Below are 15,543 nucleotides of genomic sequence, written 5' to 3'. Positions count from 1 at the left end.
CTCTTTGTTTGGTTTTGTTTTTTAATTATTTGGAAGAGTTAGGGAGGAAGGGAGTGAGCTTCCATCCACTGGTTCACTCCCAAGGTGGCCACGACGGACAGCAGGCCAAAGCCAGGAGCCTCATCTGGGTCTCCCATGTGGGTGGCAGGGATCCCAAAGTGTGGACCATCTTCTACTCTCAGGCCATTAGCAGGGAACTGGATCAGAAGTGGAGCAGTTGGGGCTTGAACTGGCGCCCATACTGGATGCCAGCATTGCAGGCAGCACTTGACCCACCACAAAACCTGGCCCAGCCCCTACTCTGAGCTTGTGTAGGTAACACCAAGGTTAGACCACCTGGTCTGAGGTCATCCTGGCAGTGACCCCAAGTCTTTGCAACTAACAAAGAGGGAGCCCCCTGCCAGCCACCCTCACTGGTCCCCAATTACAAATTGGGTAGCAAACCAAATGAGTCTAGAGGACCACAGGTCCTGTGGCCTTGTGGTGAGATGAGGAAGACACATCCTGCCTGAGGGTGATCAGGTGTGGAGTTGCATCTAAGGAGGTGAGCATAAGTAAGCTGGTCCCTGCTTTGCAGTCACCTCCAAGCACCTCGGGGAGACACTACATTGGGAGACAACAGAGAAACTGCTCAAGGGAGTGGCCACCCTGGTGCCTGGAGGCGAGCCCAGGAGTGGGGGGACAGTGGAAACCACCCTAATGTCAAGTGTACGCTCCCATCGCCCTCCCCAGGTACCAGAGTGCCCTGGGGAGGTGGTGCTGGGAAGTGTGCACCGAAAGGCGCAGGCTGAGCCTGGATGGAACGGTCTGCCAGAAGGTGAGGCTTGTGGGAGGTCTCTGTCTCTGCCGCTGATGTTTTCAAATAAAGTGAATTCAAAAATTTTTAAAAGTTAATTTAATTGAAAGAGTAACGGAGAGAGACAGATCTTCCTTCCTTTTGCTGGTTCACTCCCAACTATGCTACCACGCTGGCCCCTCCATGAACTTTTTGAAGTCACCCCAGGTCTTGCTGCTGGTGAGGTACAATGGCACAGCCTCCCTGGAAAGCAGTTTGTCAGTTTCTTATTAAAAAGTTAACCCTGTAACCCAGCCATCACACTGGTAGGTACTTATCCTAGAGAAAATTTGTGTTCATGCAAAAGCCTACTGATGAATATTCAGAGGAACCTCATTTTGTAATAGCCTCAAGTGGAAAACAACCCAAATATCCTTCAACAGATGAATGAATAAAACGGGGGTCCCTCCACACACCAGCATATCGCCCTGCAATAAGAACAAACTGTAGACAGAACAACTCAGCACTGTTACAGTTTTCATGAAACTTGGGGACCCCAAGAGCCACTTCATTTTAGAAGAGAATGGAACCTTACACACACACACACACACGTTATTTGAGAGGCAGTGCACCTGCTGGGGCTGGGCAAGGCCAAAGCCAGGAGCTGGGAACTTCATCCAGGACTCCAAGTGGTTGTCAAGAACCCAAGCGCTTGAGCCGGCCGTGCTGCTTCCCAGGGTGTGCTTTAGCAGGAAGCCGGAGTTGGGAGCCAGAGTTGCAGCTTGAACCCTGGTGCGGGACGCAGGAGTCTTAATCCCAGCCACCACCGTCCAGCTGTAGGCCCTCCTGAATCATCTGGAGAATCGTTGGGCCTCTCCAGTCCACTCTCCATACTATCTAACGGAGAACTTTCCAGGGGCTCATCCTTGCCATCAGGATAAAACCTAAACCTTCGAGCCTTCAGCTTACCAACTGTCCTCTCCATTCAGTGCCCCAGCCATAAGCTCATGTTTGTGCTAGAAGGTCCCCCTTGCTCTCTCGCTGCTGTGCATTGGTGTTTTTTGTTTTTGTTTTTTTTTCTATCCAGAACTTTCACCCAACCTGCTACGCCTGACTCAGTTGCACCCACACAGCAGCTCTTAGATTTGTTCTCACCATGAACCCTGGAGCCTGAACTAGAAGAGCTCCCTCCAAGGTGCTGGTCACAGCTTCACCTTTCCTGGATCCCTCTGGATGCCTGAGTGCACGGTGAACCACAACGAGGTGGTTGCCTGAGGAAATGAAGGGAAAAGAGAGGAAGGTCGCCCACAGTACCCTGCCTTCAGAAGGGTCGGGAAGAGAGAGGCAAGCAGCACCCAGAGTCCCTTCTGCAGCCCTGCCAATGCCATCCAAGACCTTGGGGCTGGCGGCAGGAGTAGCGACCCCACTGTCCCAGGCTGGGGTGCGGGGGGCTGCTTCCAGGGGAAAACCATACAGACAGGGAAGAGCGGCATATTCTCCAGACTTGGTCCTAAGCTTGTAGTGGGTGTGGGGGATGAATGAGAAGGAAGAGAGGAGGTCAGCATTTGGTGCCTGGGTCACAAGAGGGTGGAACGAGGGCGCCCTGTACTTCTTATTCTTACCACAGGGTGGCAGTGCAGACTGTAAACCTCTCCCATGGAAGCCGTCTCCATGGCACCATCTAGTGGCCACATAGATTCTCAACTGCTCTGTAAAAATTTTTTTTCCTACGTTTAAAGAAACATGCATATAAGTTGTATGACAAATTTAGATTTGCTATTTTTTAATTAGAAATTTATTCTTGGAATTTTAAAATTCTTTAAAAGTTTACTTTTTATTTTAAAGTGATACAGAGATGGCTCTTCCATCCACGGGTTAACTCCCCAATTGCCACAACAGCCCCTCACTCATATTAACAATGTTGTGGGGTTGGGTGGGGGGCTGGATCATATCTACCTAAAGGGTGTGGTTGTTATGAATAAAGGCCTCAAGGGCTTAGATCACTGAGCAGCGCACTGCACCTGTTACATACTTCAAAAAACTCATGTATGAAAAAAAATCACACATGGACTTCAATTTCCTTTGCACCAAAACAAACTGACCTTTTAATTCCATTTTTCTACTCCCCTAGTTCACTCCCCCAAATGCCTGCAATTGCCAAGGCTGGGCCAGGCTAAAGTTAGGAGCCAAGAAGTCCATCTGGGTCTCCCACATGGGTGGTCGAGCCCCGAGCACTTGAGCTTCCCAGAGTGCACTTGAATGGGAAGAGGAGCCAGCACCCAAACCCACACACAGGGGTCCCAGATGGCAGCTCACCTGCTGTGCTGCTGTGCCAAATGCCTGCCCCTCCCCGCCCCTTGGGCCACCGTGAGTTGTGGCGGGTGCCCCCCTTGGTCCTCTGGGGCGGCTCTTGGCCCCTCTTATGCCGTCCGCTCGCAGCTCTGAATCTCGCGCCGAGTAGCCGCATTACCCTGGGTGCCCCCTTGCCGCGGCTACTCCCCCATCCTCAGTGTCGCCGTCTCTGATGCTGAGTCTGTCCCCAGTTTGCAGGTGCATCCCAGGTCTCTCTGCCTGGGCTTCTCCTGCGTGTGTGCTTCCATCCAATGTCCCCCTTTTAGAAGGACACCCGTGGGATTGGATTAGGGCCCAGCCAGATGACCTCGTGTTAACTTGATTCTTTCTGTACAGACCCCATCTCCAGTAGAGGCCACATTCTGATAGTTGGGGGGGTTGGGGGATCCCAACACATTTGGCCCATAGCATCTGCATGCCCTGCGTCAGCCATCATTTCTTCCTAATCCATTTCCGCTGCGCTCTGTTGCCCAAGTTTTAATGAAGATTTTATTTATTTATTTGAGAGAGTTACAGAGGGGGAAATAGAGAAAAGTTTTCCATCCACTGGTTCACTCCCCAAATGTCCACAACAGGTGGAGCTGGGCTGATCTGAAGCTGGGAGCTTCTTCCGGGTCTCCCATGTGGACCAGCACCGTGGCTCACTTGGTTAATCCTCTGCCTGTGGCGCTGGCATCCCATATGGGCGCCGGGTTCTGGTCCCGGTTGCTCCTCTTCCAGTTCAGCTCTCTGCTGTGGCCTGGGAGTGCAGTGGAGGATAGCCCAAGTGCTTGGGCCCTGCATCTGCATGGGTGACCAGGAGAAAGCACCTGGCTCCTGGCTTCGGATCGGCGCAGCACCAGCCATAGCAGCCATTTGGGGGGTGAACCAATGGAAAAGGAAGACCTTTCTCTCTGTCTCTCTCACTGTCTAACTCTGTCAAAAAAAACAAAAAAAAAAAAAGTAAAATTCTGAAATCCAGGTGTAGTTTCTCATAATACTCATTTTGTCATGAACTTTTTATAAACGCCTCATAATTTTAGAATTTGTATGTCTTTTTACATTTTAACAGTTAAAAAAAAGTTTTTCGGCCACTCCAGGATCACAGAAACGCTCACCTGCGTTTACCTGGAATTCCTGTGGCTTGGAGGCTTGGATGCACTCACCCAGGCCACAGGCAGGGGGCGCTGCATGCACAGCGCGGTGGTTTCTTTTTTGAGACTTTTTTTGATAAAGAAAACAAAACATACTATTTGTAGAAAGTCTTAGAAAAAAGAGTAAAGAAGAAAATTAAAAAAAAAAAAAAACCACTGGCAACCAAGAGGAAACCTCAGTTTACATTTTTGGGACAACCTTGGGGTTGGAGGGGGTTGGGTGGTCTGGACACGGCGGCCTCCTGTGCTTGGGAGGCAGCAGACAGACAGGGTCTTGCACAAGCGGGAGGCAAGCCCACTCGCCCTCTGTCCACAGACACAGGCGTGACGTCACTTGAATGCTGCCTGCAGATGCTGCGAGCCCAAACACGAAGGGTCACGTGGGTTTTAGCCAAGCCCTTCCTTGAGTCCAAGACGAAATTGGTTTCCCAGGACTCTTGAGGCTTGCCTGAGTGTCCCCCTAACACCCCAGCCCAGCCCCCGAATTATTGCAGATGAGACATCAGCCTGCGTGTTGGGCACACACTTGTGTGGTTGTGGGATGGTGGTCCAGGTCCCCGAAGGGCTTTGGCTGCACACTGGGGAATCAGCACGTGTGTGTGTGTGTGCACACGCGCGCTACATTAGACCACTGTGCTGGAAGCCCAGGGTGTAGTACTTCACGTGTGCCAACACCAGAGGGCAGCACAGGGCAGCAGGTTGCTGGGAAGAGGGCAGCTGGGCCCTTGGGTCTCAGCCGGGATGAAGTGGAGTGAGAGTCAGTCCCCAGGCCCAACTCCTTCCCGGAAAGGCCACAGAATTATCCTGCAGGCAAACAATGCCCAGTAGGAAATGAGGTAATCCTGCAGGCCCGAGCAGAGCAAAGCGCTTGAGAAACTCCAAGTTAGGAGGACGCAGACTTCCCGGCAGCTTTTGGGAAACCAGTTTCTTCTTGGCCCAGAAATCCAAAGGGCCGAGAGAGAGAGAGAGAGAGAGAGAGAGAGAGAGAGAGAGAGAGAGAGAGAGAGAGACACAGAGAGTGAGCATGACTGAGCGCGAGAGCGACCTGGAAATAGAATGACCTGAGGAGATGAGATTGGGACCTCTCAACGAAACCAGGCTGCGAGGCCAAGACTCCTGACTTCAGGTCAGGCGAAGTCAAGCCCTGGCTCTCAGGAAAGCTCCCAGGGAGGGAGTTCAAGTCCAGGCAGAAGACAAGCCGGCACTGTGGTGCCACCTGCAGTGCTGGCATCGTATAGCCCCCGAGCGAGCGCTGGTTCAAGCTAATGCACCTGGGAAAGCAGCAGGAGATGGCCCGAGTGCTTGGGCCCCTGCCACCCAGGGGGGAGACCCGGATGACCGGAGCTCCTGACTCCAGGGTGCCCCAGACTGCGTTGTAATAACTATTTGGGAAGTGAACCAGCAAACGGAAGCTCTGTCTCTCCTTCGTCTCCCGTCTCCCTCCGTGTCACTCTGCCTTTCAAGTCAACCAATCCATGTTTTTAAATAAATACATAGCAGTGCAAAGCTCACAGGCAAACAGCACCCCGCTGGGCTCCACCACATCTCAGCCACGGGCAGGCACTCACTGAGTGCCCCGCGCTGCCCTGGTCTACTCTGCATGGACGAGTGCCTTGGGAACCGTGGGGCTGCTTGAATCAGGTGTTGGAGGAGCAGTGTGTGCTGTCTTGCTCTCGGGTGCCCTGGGGGTTGGAGAGGCACTGCTGGAACGAGCTGGTGTGAAAGGAAGACCCACCAGCTCTCTGGTTGGCCACAGCACAGGCCGGGCCAGAGTTCTGAGTGGGCCCAGCCATCCTCCCTGCCCAGGGAATCCCCAAGCTGGGTCATAGGCCTTCGGTACCAACATAAAGTAGGACGTGTTCCCACAGGGACAACCCCCCCCCCCCCATGTTGCACACAAACTGTCCAGAGCCCTAGCCACACATCCAGGGCCTCCCAGCTCTGTCCCAGTGGCCTCCAAGTCAGCAGGAGGTGACGTGCAACAGGCTTTGTCACACTGCCACACCTTGCAACCCGGCCAGGAAGGAGGTCTTCCCAGTCCAACCTGCTGGCTGTTGTGAGATGGGCGGGTTGTCACCTGGCCACCAGTAAACCATTGCAGGACAGAGGACTGGAAACCCACAGTTCCCTTGTGCCACGACAAGGAAGCTTGGGCCCTTCCCAATAGCCCAATTTCCGATCCTTTCTTCCCAAACTGAATTCTCATGCCAGGGAACTTCTAAGATCTGAGCTAGGAATGTGGGGTGTGAGCACCTGGGAGACTGAGCAGAGGCTTGGAGGAAGTAGTGGATGAGGCCCCACCGAGGGAGGCCACACACAGCTGACCTGGCCTGAGGCAGCTTGGCCCCGCCCCGCCCAGAGCCCCGGGGTCGCTTAGTAGGCCTAAGCCACCCCGCTTCCCCAGCTTCTGCCCCTCTGAGTGTAACTCCAGCCAGCTCCACTTGCTGGCCGAGCAGTACAAAGGGAGCCCAGGTCCTTGGCCGGTCACAGACTGGCGATGCCAGCTGGAAGGGAGACACCCACCCCTGACACCCCCTGCCAAGTCCTCCCACATGACAGCCCAGCCAGAGTGCGAGGGGCTCCAGGTTTTATTAGGGATCCGGCAGAAGCAGAGGCTGGGAGCAGAGCAGCCATGTTTTGTAACGACAGATAAATTAACCGCAGTGCGGGGCTGGGGGAGGGGACCGGGCCGGGCGCTTATATATATATATATATATAAAAAACAGACAGACAAATCGACCCCAAGGACATGGGGCAATGTGGGGGTGGGGTGGGGTGGGGGCAGCACCATCCAGACAGCAGGGAGGACCAGGGCGAGGCAGAAGGCAACTTGTCCCCCGCACCCCACACCCCACCAGTGAGGGGTACTGGGACGACCCCACAGGGCCTTCGGGGCAGGGAGCAGCCAGGTTGGGCAGAGATGGCACAGCTGGTGGGCCAGAAGCCCAGCACCACAAGATGGCTCAGCCCGACGTGGGGGCTGGGGGCTGGGCCACGGAAGCCCCCGGCCCCTGCAGGAAGAGCCTTACTCTGGGTGAGAAGGGGCCGGGGCTGGGGGGTCTCTCCCTGAGCTGAGCATGGGCGGTGGGCTGTGCTGGGGACCCCCGTCACCTTCTTCTGATGCACCTGCCGCCTTGCGGCGTCTCAGGGCAGCACGGAGAGTGCAGGGGGCCGGCCCTCAGCCCTGACTCCCGCAGGAGGAGAGCGAATCATACAGTGAGTCGCTGAGAGACTCCGAGGTCTCCAAGCCCGGAGGGCCCCCGCTGGCCGCCCTGCCTTCCTCGCCCACGTCCGACGTGCTAGGGGTGCGGCTGCCCCCAAAGGCAGGGCCTTGTGGCGGAGGGGACGGGCGGCTGGGCTCTAGGCTCCGCTTCCGGTCCACCGGCAGGGCCTGCGAAGGAGATGTAGCTGGAGGACAGCCCGCCCCTTGTGTACCTGCTCACCTGGCCACGGTGGACGTGGTGTGAGGAACCGTGGTGGCGGGCACGTGGCCCCAGCAGCTGCCAGCGGAAGCCTCCTCATCCTCACCCCCTGGAGACACTGGCCTCCCCATCAGCCCCTGCTCCCCCCGCCCCGCCTCTCACCAGGGGGGTCCTGGGCAGCCCCTCCAGCTGTCGGGGTGAGCACAGGAAAGGGTCCACAGAGCTGCCCGCTGCCCTCGTGTTGGGGAAGGTCCAGTTCTTGGCCAGCTGCACGGAGGGTGTTGGGCCTGGGTCTTCACAGGGATCTGAACAGGACAACGGGAAGGGGGATGCGGCCGGCCGGCTCCCGGAGCACTCCAGGACCCCTGGCCAGCCTGCTGACACTCACCCTCGGGACACTTCTGATGGCCACGGTGGCTCGGGGCGGCCGGGAGCAGCGCCGGGAAGGCTGGCAAGCTGGGGTGCCGCCCACTCACCAGGAGCTCCTCTAGGCCCGGTACCTCCCGCTCCAGGGTGTGGGCGCGGCGCGGGACTTTGGTGAGGGCAGGGGGCCGGGCTGGGGGCACCCCGGGAGGGGGCTCCAGCCGTGGAGGCTTGGTCTTGGGAAGATTCTTGCTGGGCGTCCCGCAGCTGCCGTGGTCTGGGGGTGGGAAGGTGCCGATGCCACTGTCCAAGGTTCGGGTCAAGGAACCACAGGCTGGGAGGAGAGAGAGGGCACGTCAGGGGGTGAGTTGCCCGTCCCTGGGCTTGGGGAGGACAGGGAAGGCATTGTGCCCACTGGCTGCTTCATACTCAGGGCCTGGGACCTGCTACATGACAGGAGGGAGTGAGGGGGGTGGGGGCAGATCCCATCCGCAGGCCCCTCCCCTGCTGACCTGTGAAGTGGGAGGCAGGCACTGCCTCGGCCAGGCTGTCCTCCGAGGGGGTCTCTTCCCGCCGCCCCGGCTCGCTGCTTGGCTGCATGGGTCCAAGGAGGTCGGGGTCTGTTCCTAATCCACCCGAGCCCCCCCCCCCCCCGAGGGTCCCCGCAGCCTGTCAGCCCTCAGGAAGCACCCTCTGCTCCCCAGCGCTCCCCCCAGGGACCAGGAACGCACCCAGCCCTCCCAGGCCCCAGCCTAAGCGGAACGCAACAAAGGGTGGGTGGACCTGGCAGCCCACAGAGCCATGCCCTCGGCCACGCTCCCAAAGGACGTACCTTCCCAGGAGGTTTCCCACAGCCCTGGAGTGGGCCCACAAGGCCATTGCGGGGCCCGCAGGCCGGCCAGGGGTTCTTGGGGTCGGAGGCCACCGGCTGGAAGTCGTACTCAGGCCTGGGGTCCCTCCAGCTCTTCGGCGGCAGCTCCTTGCCATCCACCCTAGGGGCAATGGTGCACATGCAGCCTTGTGCCCCCTCCAGGGTGGCACTCACTGCTACCCACGCAGGGAAGGGGGGGTGGCTGGCAGTTGCCCCTCCCCCCAGCTCCTCCTGACACTGGCCATGGGCAGAGATCCCCCCCCCCCCGCCCAGTTCCCCTCTCCCCACTTAGAGACCTGCAAGGGAAGGGGGCAACATGAGAGAACTCCCCCAGAGCTCCCCAGGGCAAGTGCAGAGGGTGCTCACAGCGTGGTGGTTGTTACAGGTGGATCTACAGGCTCCGTGTCATCATGGTCCAGTTGTTAACACCACTGCCTGCTCCAACTGAGCCTCAGACACACCTGCTGGCTCGGTCACACGCCCGACCTGGAGCCGCACTCCCATGCACTTCCTACCCCACTGGCCCAGACTAGGCGATGGACGGCCCTGTAAGGCCTTTGCCCACAACAGGGACCTGCGCTAACAGCCATTTGCTCCTGGACAGGCTGCCTCATCTTCCTGCTGACCCTTCTCAAGTGAGAACAGGGTCCCGGTGACCCTGCCATCAGCCAGCCAACAGAGGCAGGTGGGCCAGGGTGCAAATCCAAGGCTTCCGATCGAAGACCCTATCTGTCCGCGGCCGCTCTGGGGAGCCCCAGCTCCAGGGCAAGGGGCCCCAGGCCCTCACCTGTTGAGCAACTGTTGCATGAAGGTGTCTGCGCCCTGGTACATGCCAGCCAGCTGGCCCTGCACCTGCCCGAGCCCTGTGCCGGGCCCCGGGCTGGGGCCCCCGGGCCGTGGGCGGGCCCTGCTGCTCAGGTAGGCTTTCTCTTCCTCCAGCGCCCGCCGCAGGTCTTCGGCCTTGGCCATCAGCTTGGAGATGTTGAGACTCTCGGCTTCCAGCTTCCGCGCTTCCATCTTAACCTCCTTGCGGAGTGGGGAGCCCCCGCCGGCCCCCTCCTTGCCCTTGGGGGCCTCCGTGCGGCGGTTCAGGGCTGGCAGTTTGCTCTTCTTCAGGCCGAACCAGCTGGCGATGCTACTGGTGTTGCGATGCTTGACCTCGGGGCCCGGGGCCCGGTCCTGGCCTTGGAGCCGTAACACGTTCTCCTCGATACCCTTCATCACCTTCTCCTCGATGGCCGAGTGTGGGGCTGGCGCCTCGGGGCCCTGGCCCGGCTCAGCGGGGCCTGATGCCGGGGCTGTGCCGCCGCCGCCGCCACAGTCCGCCCAAGGCGGGCCCTTGCCCTTGTCAGGCTTCGGGGGCTCCTTGGCGACCGGGGAGGCCCCAGACCGGGGCACCGCCTTGGTGGGGGTCTTGGAAGGCAGCTTCGTAGGGCTGCTGTGAGGGCTCTTATTGGGCTTGCCCAGGCTGGGGGCTGAGGCTGGCACTTTGGCAGGGGTACGGGGGACCTGGGGGCAGAGGGCCCCTGCCAGCCGGCTCTTGGCCAGCTCCACTTTGGTGAGGCAGCTCCTAGGCGAGACAGGCTCCAGGTCCACCCGGGCCCCCATGGAGTGCGAGGAGTAGACGCGGGCTCCGGGCTCCGCCACGAGTCCGGGCTCCTGCTGTCTCAGGCTGCTTGTGCCTAAGGCCACTGCCCCCCGCAGGACCCCCTTAGCTTCTGGCTGCTCTGCAGGCCTGGGGGACACCACGTCTCCAATGCTCTCCCCTGTCCTCGCCGGCCCCCGGGCCTTCTCGGTGCCAGGCCGGGCCCCGTTCTTCTCTGTGCCCAGGGGTCCCTCGGGCCCCGTCTTCAGCTTCCCCAGGGCCGCCAGTCTGTCCCGCAGAGGGGGGTAGCCAGGATCCCCGGGCCGACGCCCTGACCCCTGGCCAGGCTTCCTGGCTGAGCCGCCTGGGGTCCTGCGGCCAGGATGTGGAGACTCCGAGCCTGCCTTGTCCAGATTTTTCTCCTGGGTGCTCCCACAGGGACAGGATTCTGGGAGGCAAGGGCTGGGTGGGCCTCCGGGGCTTCTGAGGCCCTCGGGGGCCTGGGGTACCTCCAGAGTGAGTTGCGAGTAGGTGGGCACCTGCAGGGGGGTTGGAGGAAGCTCTGGGGAAGACCCCCTGAAGGTGCTCCGAGAGAGGTCCAGAATGTTCTCATAGCAGGGAGACCCTGCTGCTCCCGGGGACAGGGTGGCGGACAAGGCTGGCGGGGGCGGTCTGAGCTGTGCAGAGTCTGGGGCTGTGGAGCAGGCCGAGGGGCTGGTGGGCAGGCCCTGCGCTCCCTCCGGGGACAGCTCTCCCGCGCCCAGGCCCCTGCGTGCCAGCAGTGGGGAGGGGCTGCCGTCCGAGCCACTGTTCCGGCAGGGGATACGGGAGCTGCGGGGCAGCTGGGGGCTGAGCTGGGGGCCGGCCGGGCTGGGGACCTTCTCTGAGGTGGGAGGCAGCTTTAGAAACTTGAGACCTCTGGCCGGAGAGGGAAGGAGGGGTACCTGGGCCTCCCCAGGGGAAGGGGGCCCAATTTGGAGCTTGCTTTTGACCTGAGATGAGGAGTGGGGGTGGCCAGACTGTGAGCCCAGTGGGGCATCCCCTGCGCCCGTGAACATGCTGAAGAAAGGGAGTGGCCCCCGGCTCTCTGAGGTAGCACCAAAGCCCGGCCTGTGGGCCTCTGGGCTACCCCCACCCCAGGCTGACCTGGGGGTGCCTTTGGACTTGGATGCCTGCGGGGGGCCCTGGTCTGGGGAGGGCGGCTGCCCAGGCCCGGGGTGGTCCCCGTTGAGCGGGCCCGTGGCCCCGGCCAGGAAGGCCTGTAGGTAAGACTCCGTGTCCTCTAGCAATCGGCCCAGGTTCAGCTGCTTGCGAGCCAGCGCCCCGAGCAGGGTGTCGGGGCTGGGCGCCTCGTTGGGCTCGCCCGTCTCATCAGATGAAGATGAGGAGCTGCTGCCAGGGACACAGTGTGGGCCAGCACTGGGGCCCTGGGCTTGGGGGGCACTCCTGCTAGGACCCCAGGGACGCCCAGCGCCCTCTTCCTCCCCGGGGCCCCCCAGGAGGCGCTCCCAGTGCAGCAGGTTTCCCAGGCTGCCGGGGCCTGGCAGTAAGTAGGGAGCCCAGTGCGAGGGCTCAGGCTGAGGGGGGCCGCAGAGTTCACCATTGATGGGCTCTGGGGAGCCGGACCCCTGACCTGGAGGCCGCCAGGGGCTGGCAGGCGAGCAAAGAAGCAAGGGGTCCGTCTCTTCCAGGGCTCTCAGCACCTCCAGTATCTGGGCTTTCTTCCGAAGGAATGGGGACAGAGCATCCAGGGCTGGGGGCGGGGGCGGTGCGGCGGGGGGGCCCGGGCCTCCTGGCCGTAGCTGCTGCTCCCAGCACACCTGGAGGGGAGGAATGGTGTAAGGAGACAGTGCAGCTGGGATCTTGTTCCAGGCCCTTAGCTGAGGAATGCCAGGCACACGACCGGTCTGGACATGGCTGTCCCCACGGAATTCACAGCTCCTGGGACCGGAAGGCCCAGCGTCCTCCAAGGTGACTGAGGCGTGGTTAGCCCAGTTCGTCTGTCTGGTGCACTTGGGATGGGGTGGGCAGTCTCCATCCCCTTCCCCCTCTCGGCTAGTCCACTGTTAGCAGGGCCGACCACTGACAACTGACGCCTGTGCTCATCCCAGGGGAGGACAGGAAGGCCCGTCCACTTTTCAGCCTCCAGAAAGAACACGGAAATTCAAGAAGGGGCCGCGCTCCGTCACTGCCAGCCAGCCATGGCCTCCCCAGGGCAGACAGCCGAGCAGGAGCAGGGGACTGAGATGACCACGCAGCCCTCCCCTGCTGTGATCCAGAACCTTCTCACAGACAGGATAGTCTTGCAGACTGGCTACCTCTGCAGTCAGCCCATGGAAGTTTAGCTCCCAGGCCCCCGAGGGCTCCTGCGCCTGCGTCCAGCGTGGTCGCTGTGCTGGGAGCATTCCCCCCGCCCCAGCACTTGGGACAGAGCAGCTCCCCACCATGCCCGGCCCTCCTACCTCTCTCTGGCCAGTGCAGTGTCCCAGGGGCAGCGAGGTGGTTGGTTCTTCGGCGGAGCTTAGGGCCGGGGAGGCTGGGGGCTCGGCTGGCGGCCGGAGCGGAGTGAGAGGTATCTGTGGGGTGGGAGAGGCAGAGTTTAGCACAGCAGCTGCCTGGGAGCGGCGCCCAGCTCCCAAGAGACTTCTCTTGCTGGAGTGGGTGTGGCCAAGCTGCTGTGTCCCCACACACTGGCAAGAGGAGCCTCAAACCCATGGCACAGCTGGAACACAGTGCAAACCGGGGGCAGAGGGGGCACCCACTGCCGGTGGGCTTTGGAGAAAGAGAAGTGCCCTGTTGAGGGGCAGACGGCAGCCTTAACCCGGGGTACCCTTTCAGCTCTCGGCCTGCTTCACTTTCCTGTGGGGCTTCCTCCCCTTCTCCAAAGAGGCTACCTCCAAGGTCTCTTCCTGTTCCGGCCCCACCCACAGGGGGTCTGAGGATGGTGGGGATGGCTGAGTCTTAGAGAAGGGACCAGCAGGAGTCATCACTCGGTCTCTGCTCCCCCAGTCTCAGGGGAAACATCCACTCTGGGGACTGCACAAGTGCGATTTAAACCTGGGCCACTTCTCTCTCAGGCCCTGAGAACGCCAAGTTCCTTCTCCCTGGCATCTCCACCAGCTGTGAGTCGGCTTTCCCTGGGCCTCGCCCTGGGTCTCGACCCTGCAGCCCAGGGCTCCCCTTTGGGCACCTGCAGCAGCTCCTTTGGGCCAGATCTCCCTACCTCGGGCTCAGCATTTCCTTTGGTCTCCTAGACCCGGCTGGGAGGCCTTTTGCTCGCCACACACCAGGCAGCCTATATGACCCTGTCTCTTTGCTCTTCCTAGGGTACCTTTGAGCTCAAGTGCTTCCTTGGCCTGCCCACCAAACATGGAAACAAGGCCAGACTCCTTTGTGGGTGCAGCCAGCTCTTCTCTTGGCACTGTCCCTGGCTCCATCTCACCCACACATCCTCTGCTCCAGCCAAGCCTCTCTGCACTGGTGCCTTTCCTATGCGGTTGTCCACAGGGAATCCACTCTTCTTAAATCTCCCACCCATCAAGGCCCAGGTCCAAGTCATCTCTTTCAGGGCATCTTCCCCAGCCCGTCTCTGCTGGCCTCTCCCCACCCTGGGCAGCAGAGTCACCTCAGCTCCAGCAGCCCCAGATTTAGATAAAGAAGGAGCTGTAATTTGCAAAGCTGAACAATTTCCCCAAGGTCCCACAACTAGATAGATCCATCCCCTTGGGCCCCAAGAGGCCCTGAAATTCATTTAGGTAACAGAACAAGTGAATTAGCAGGCTGAGCTCCTCCGTGACCAGCGGTCACCAGCAAGGGTGTGGCGGCGAGGTTAGGCCTCTGAGAGTCCAAGGTGAAGCCCTGGGCAGCGGGCACAGACGTGGCGTAAGGGGCTGCTGTCACCACCGCCAACTCAGACCAGCACCGCACCAGCTCGGTGAGACGCGGGCTCCGGAAGCCATACGCCAAGGGGCATCCTGGGGGCCTGGCTCCATCAGACAGACACAAACTCACACGCATACACGGAAAGCGCCTCTCGTCTCTCCCAAGGAAGGGAAGGAGCTGGCTGCCCTCAGAAGTAGCCCTGGGCTCAGTGCAGGCACCTGCTCCTCCTGCTCCTTCCAGAAGCCACGTCTCACCTCCTCCTTGGGGGGTTCCCAATAGAGTGACCTCAAGTGACATCTTAGCTCAGGCCAGGATTCAGCCTCTGGGCCGAGGCAGGAATCAGAGCCAGCTGCAGGGACGACAGTCTGTGCATACAAGTGCGCTGGTGGTGGGTGCGCGCGCAGCGCACTGCCCACACATACACAGCAACTGGGAGTGAAGGGCCTGACCTCTCAGTGACACCCAGCCCTGGGCTGCCTTCTTCCCGGCCGCGCCCCTGGCCCTGGCCAAGAAGAGGCCATGTCAGTGGCCCAGTGGTCTCTTGGGAACTTGAAATAATTGCGTTCGCAGCTCCACCCATCTCCCAACACGGACAGGAGCGGCGAGAAGGGAGGCCAGCTGGGTGAGGGGCACTGCAAGGCAGGGACAGGCCTTGCCGGGATGGTCAGTCCCCAGCATGGAGCGGGAGGCGCTGTGCCCACCTGCGGGAGGGAGCCTGTGGTGAGCTGCAGTCTCTGCTGGAACAGGCTGCTCAGCAGCTGGTTCTGCCGTTCCAGGTCAAACACCCGCTTCTTCAGCTTGATGCATTCTTCCCGCAGGTCCTAGGGGCAGGACAGAGAGAGTGGAATGAGCAGCTCCCCCGGCCATGGAGCGGCCAGGGGACACCCATCTCCTGCGCCCTCCTCTGGCGAGGCACGGGACTGCCCGCACGTGCAGCGCTGGCATCTCTGGGGTTGGCAAGGCTTCCAGAGCTCCCCAGCCCTGCCCGGAGCAAGTCCCTTCTCTTTTTGCCACCTTTCCTTCTGACCCTGGGGTCAGAGTGGCCCCTGCAGGTGGGAGCGGACAGTGGGATGCCACTTAGGCTTCAGGGGGGCATCACAACCCAGGGGAACCGGCTGGGGCCAAAGCAAAGAGAACATTCGAGCCCAAGTCCTGGTTCC

The 15,543-nt window shown here is 60.4% G+C and overlaps 1 protein-coding gene across 4 annotated transcripts in view; it reads right to left on the bottom strand.

The window, feature by feature from the left end:
- Window positions 1-1,374: 1,374 nt before the first annotated feature.
- The window catches only part of NCKAP5L (NCK associated protein 5 like), a 39,809-nt gene continuing 25,640 nt past the window's right edge, over window positions 1,375-15,543 (bottom strand). For 2 of the 4 annotated variants that reach the window (XM_062203697.1, XM_062203694.1), the window contains 8 exons: window positions 15,085-15,204; window positions 12,964-13,077; window positions 9,704-12,321; window positions 8,878-9,037; window positions 8,558-8,639; window positions 8,071-8,379; window positions 7,845-7,987; window positions 6,812-7,651 (listed from right to left, as the gene is read on the bottom strand). In XM_062203697.1, coding sequence (XP_062059681.1) covers window positions 7,439-7,651; window positions 7,845-7,987; window positions 8,071-8,379; window positions 8,558-8,639; window positions 8,878-9,037; window positions 9,704-12,321; window positions 12,964-13,077; window positions 15,085-15,204 — 3,759 coding nt within the window. In that variant the 3' untranslated portion in view covers window positions 6,812-7,438. Of the gene's footprint in view, window positions 1,565-1,804; window positions 2,047-6,811; window positions 7,652-7,844; window positions 7,988-8,070; window positions 8,380-8,557; window positions 8,640-8,877; window positions 9,038-9,703; window positions 12,322-12,963; window positions 13,078-15,084; window positions 15,205-15,543 lie in introns of those variants that run through there. The other 2 variants (XM_062203696.1, XM_062203695.1) reach the window with 2 other exon arrangements.

This window comes from Lepus europaeus, chromosome 10 (genome assembly GCF_033115175.1).
Source record: "Lepus europaeus isolate LE1 chromosome 10, mLepTim1.pri, whole genome shotgun sequence".
NCBI classification, from domain to species: Eukaryota; Metazoa; Chordata; class Mammalia; order Lagomorpha; family Leporidae; genus Lepus; species Lepus europaeus.
Note: the sequence above shows the minus strand (reverse complement) of the source record. Positions and strands in the feature narration are given on the sequence as shown.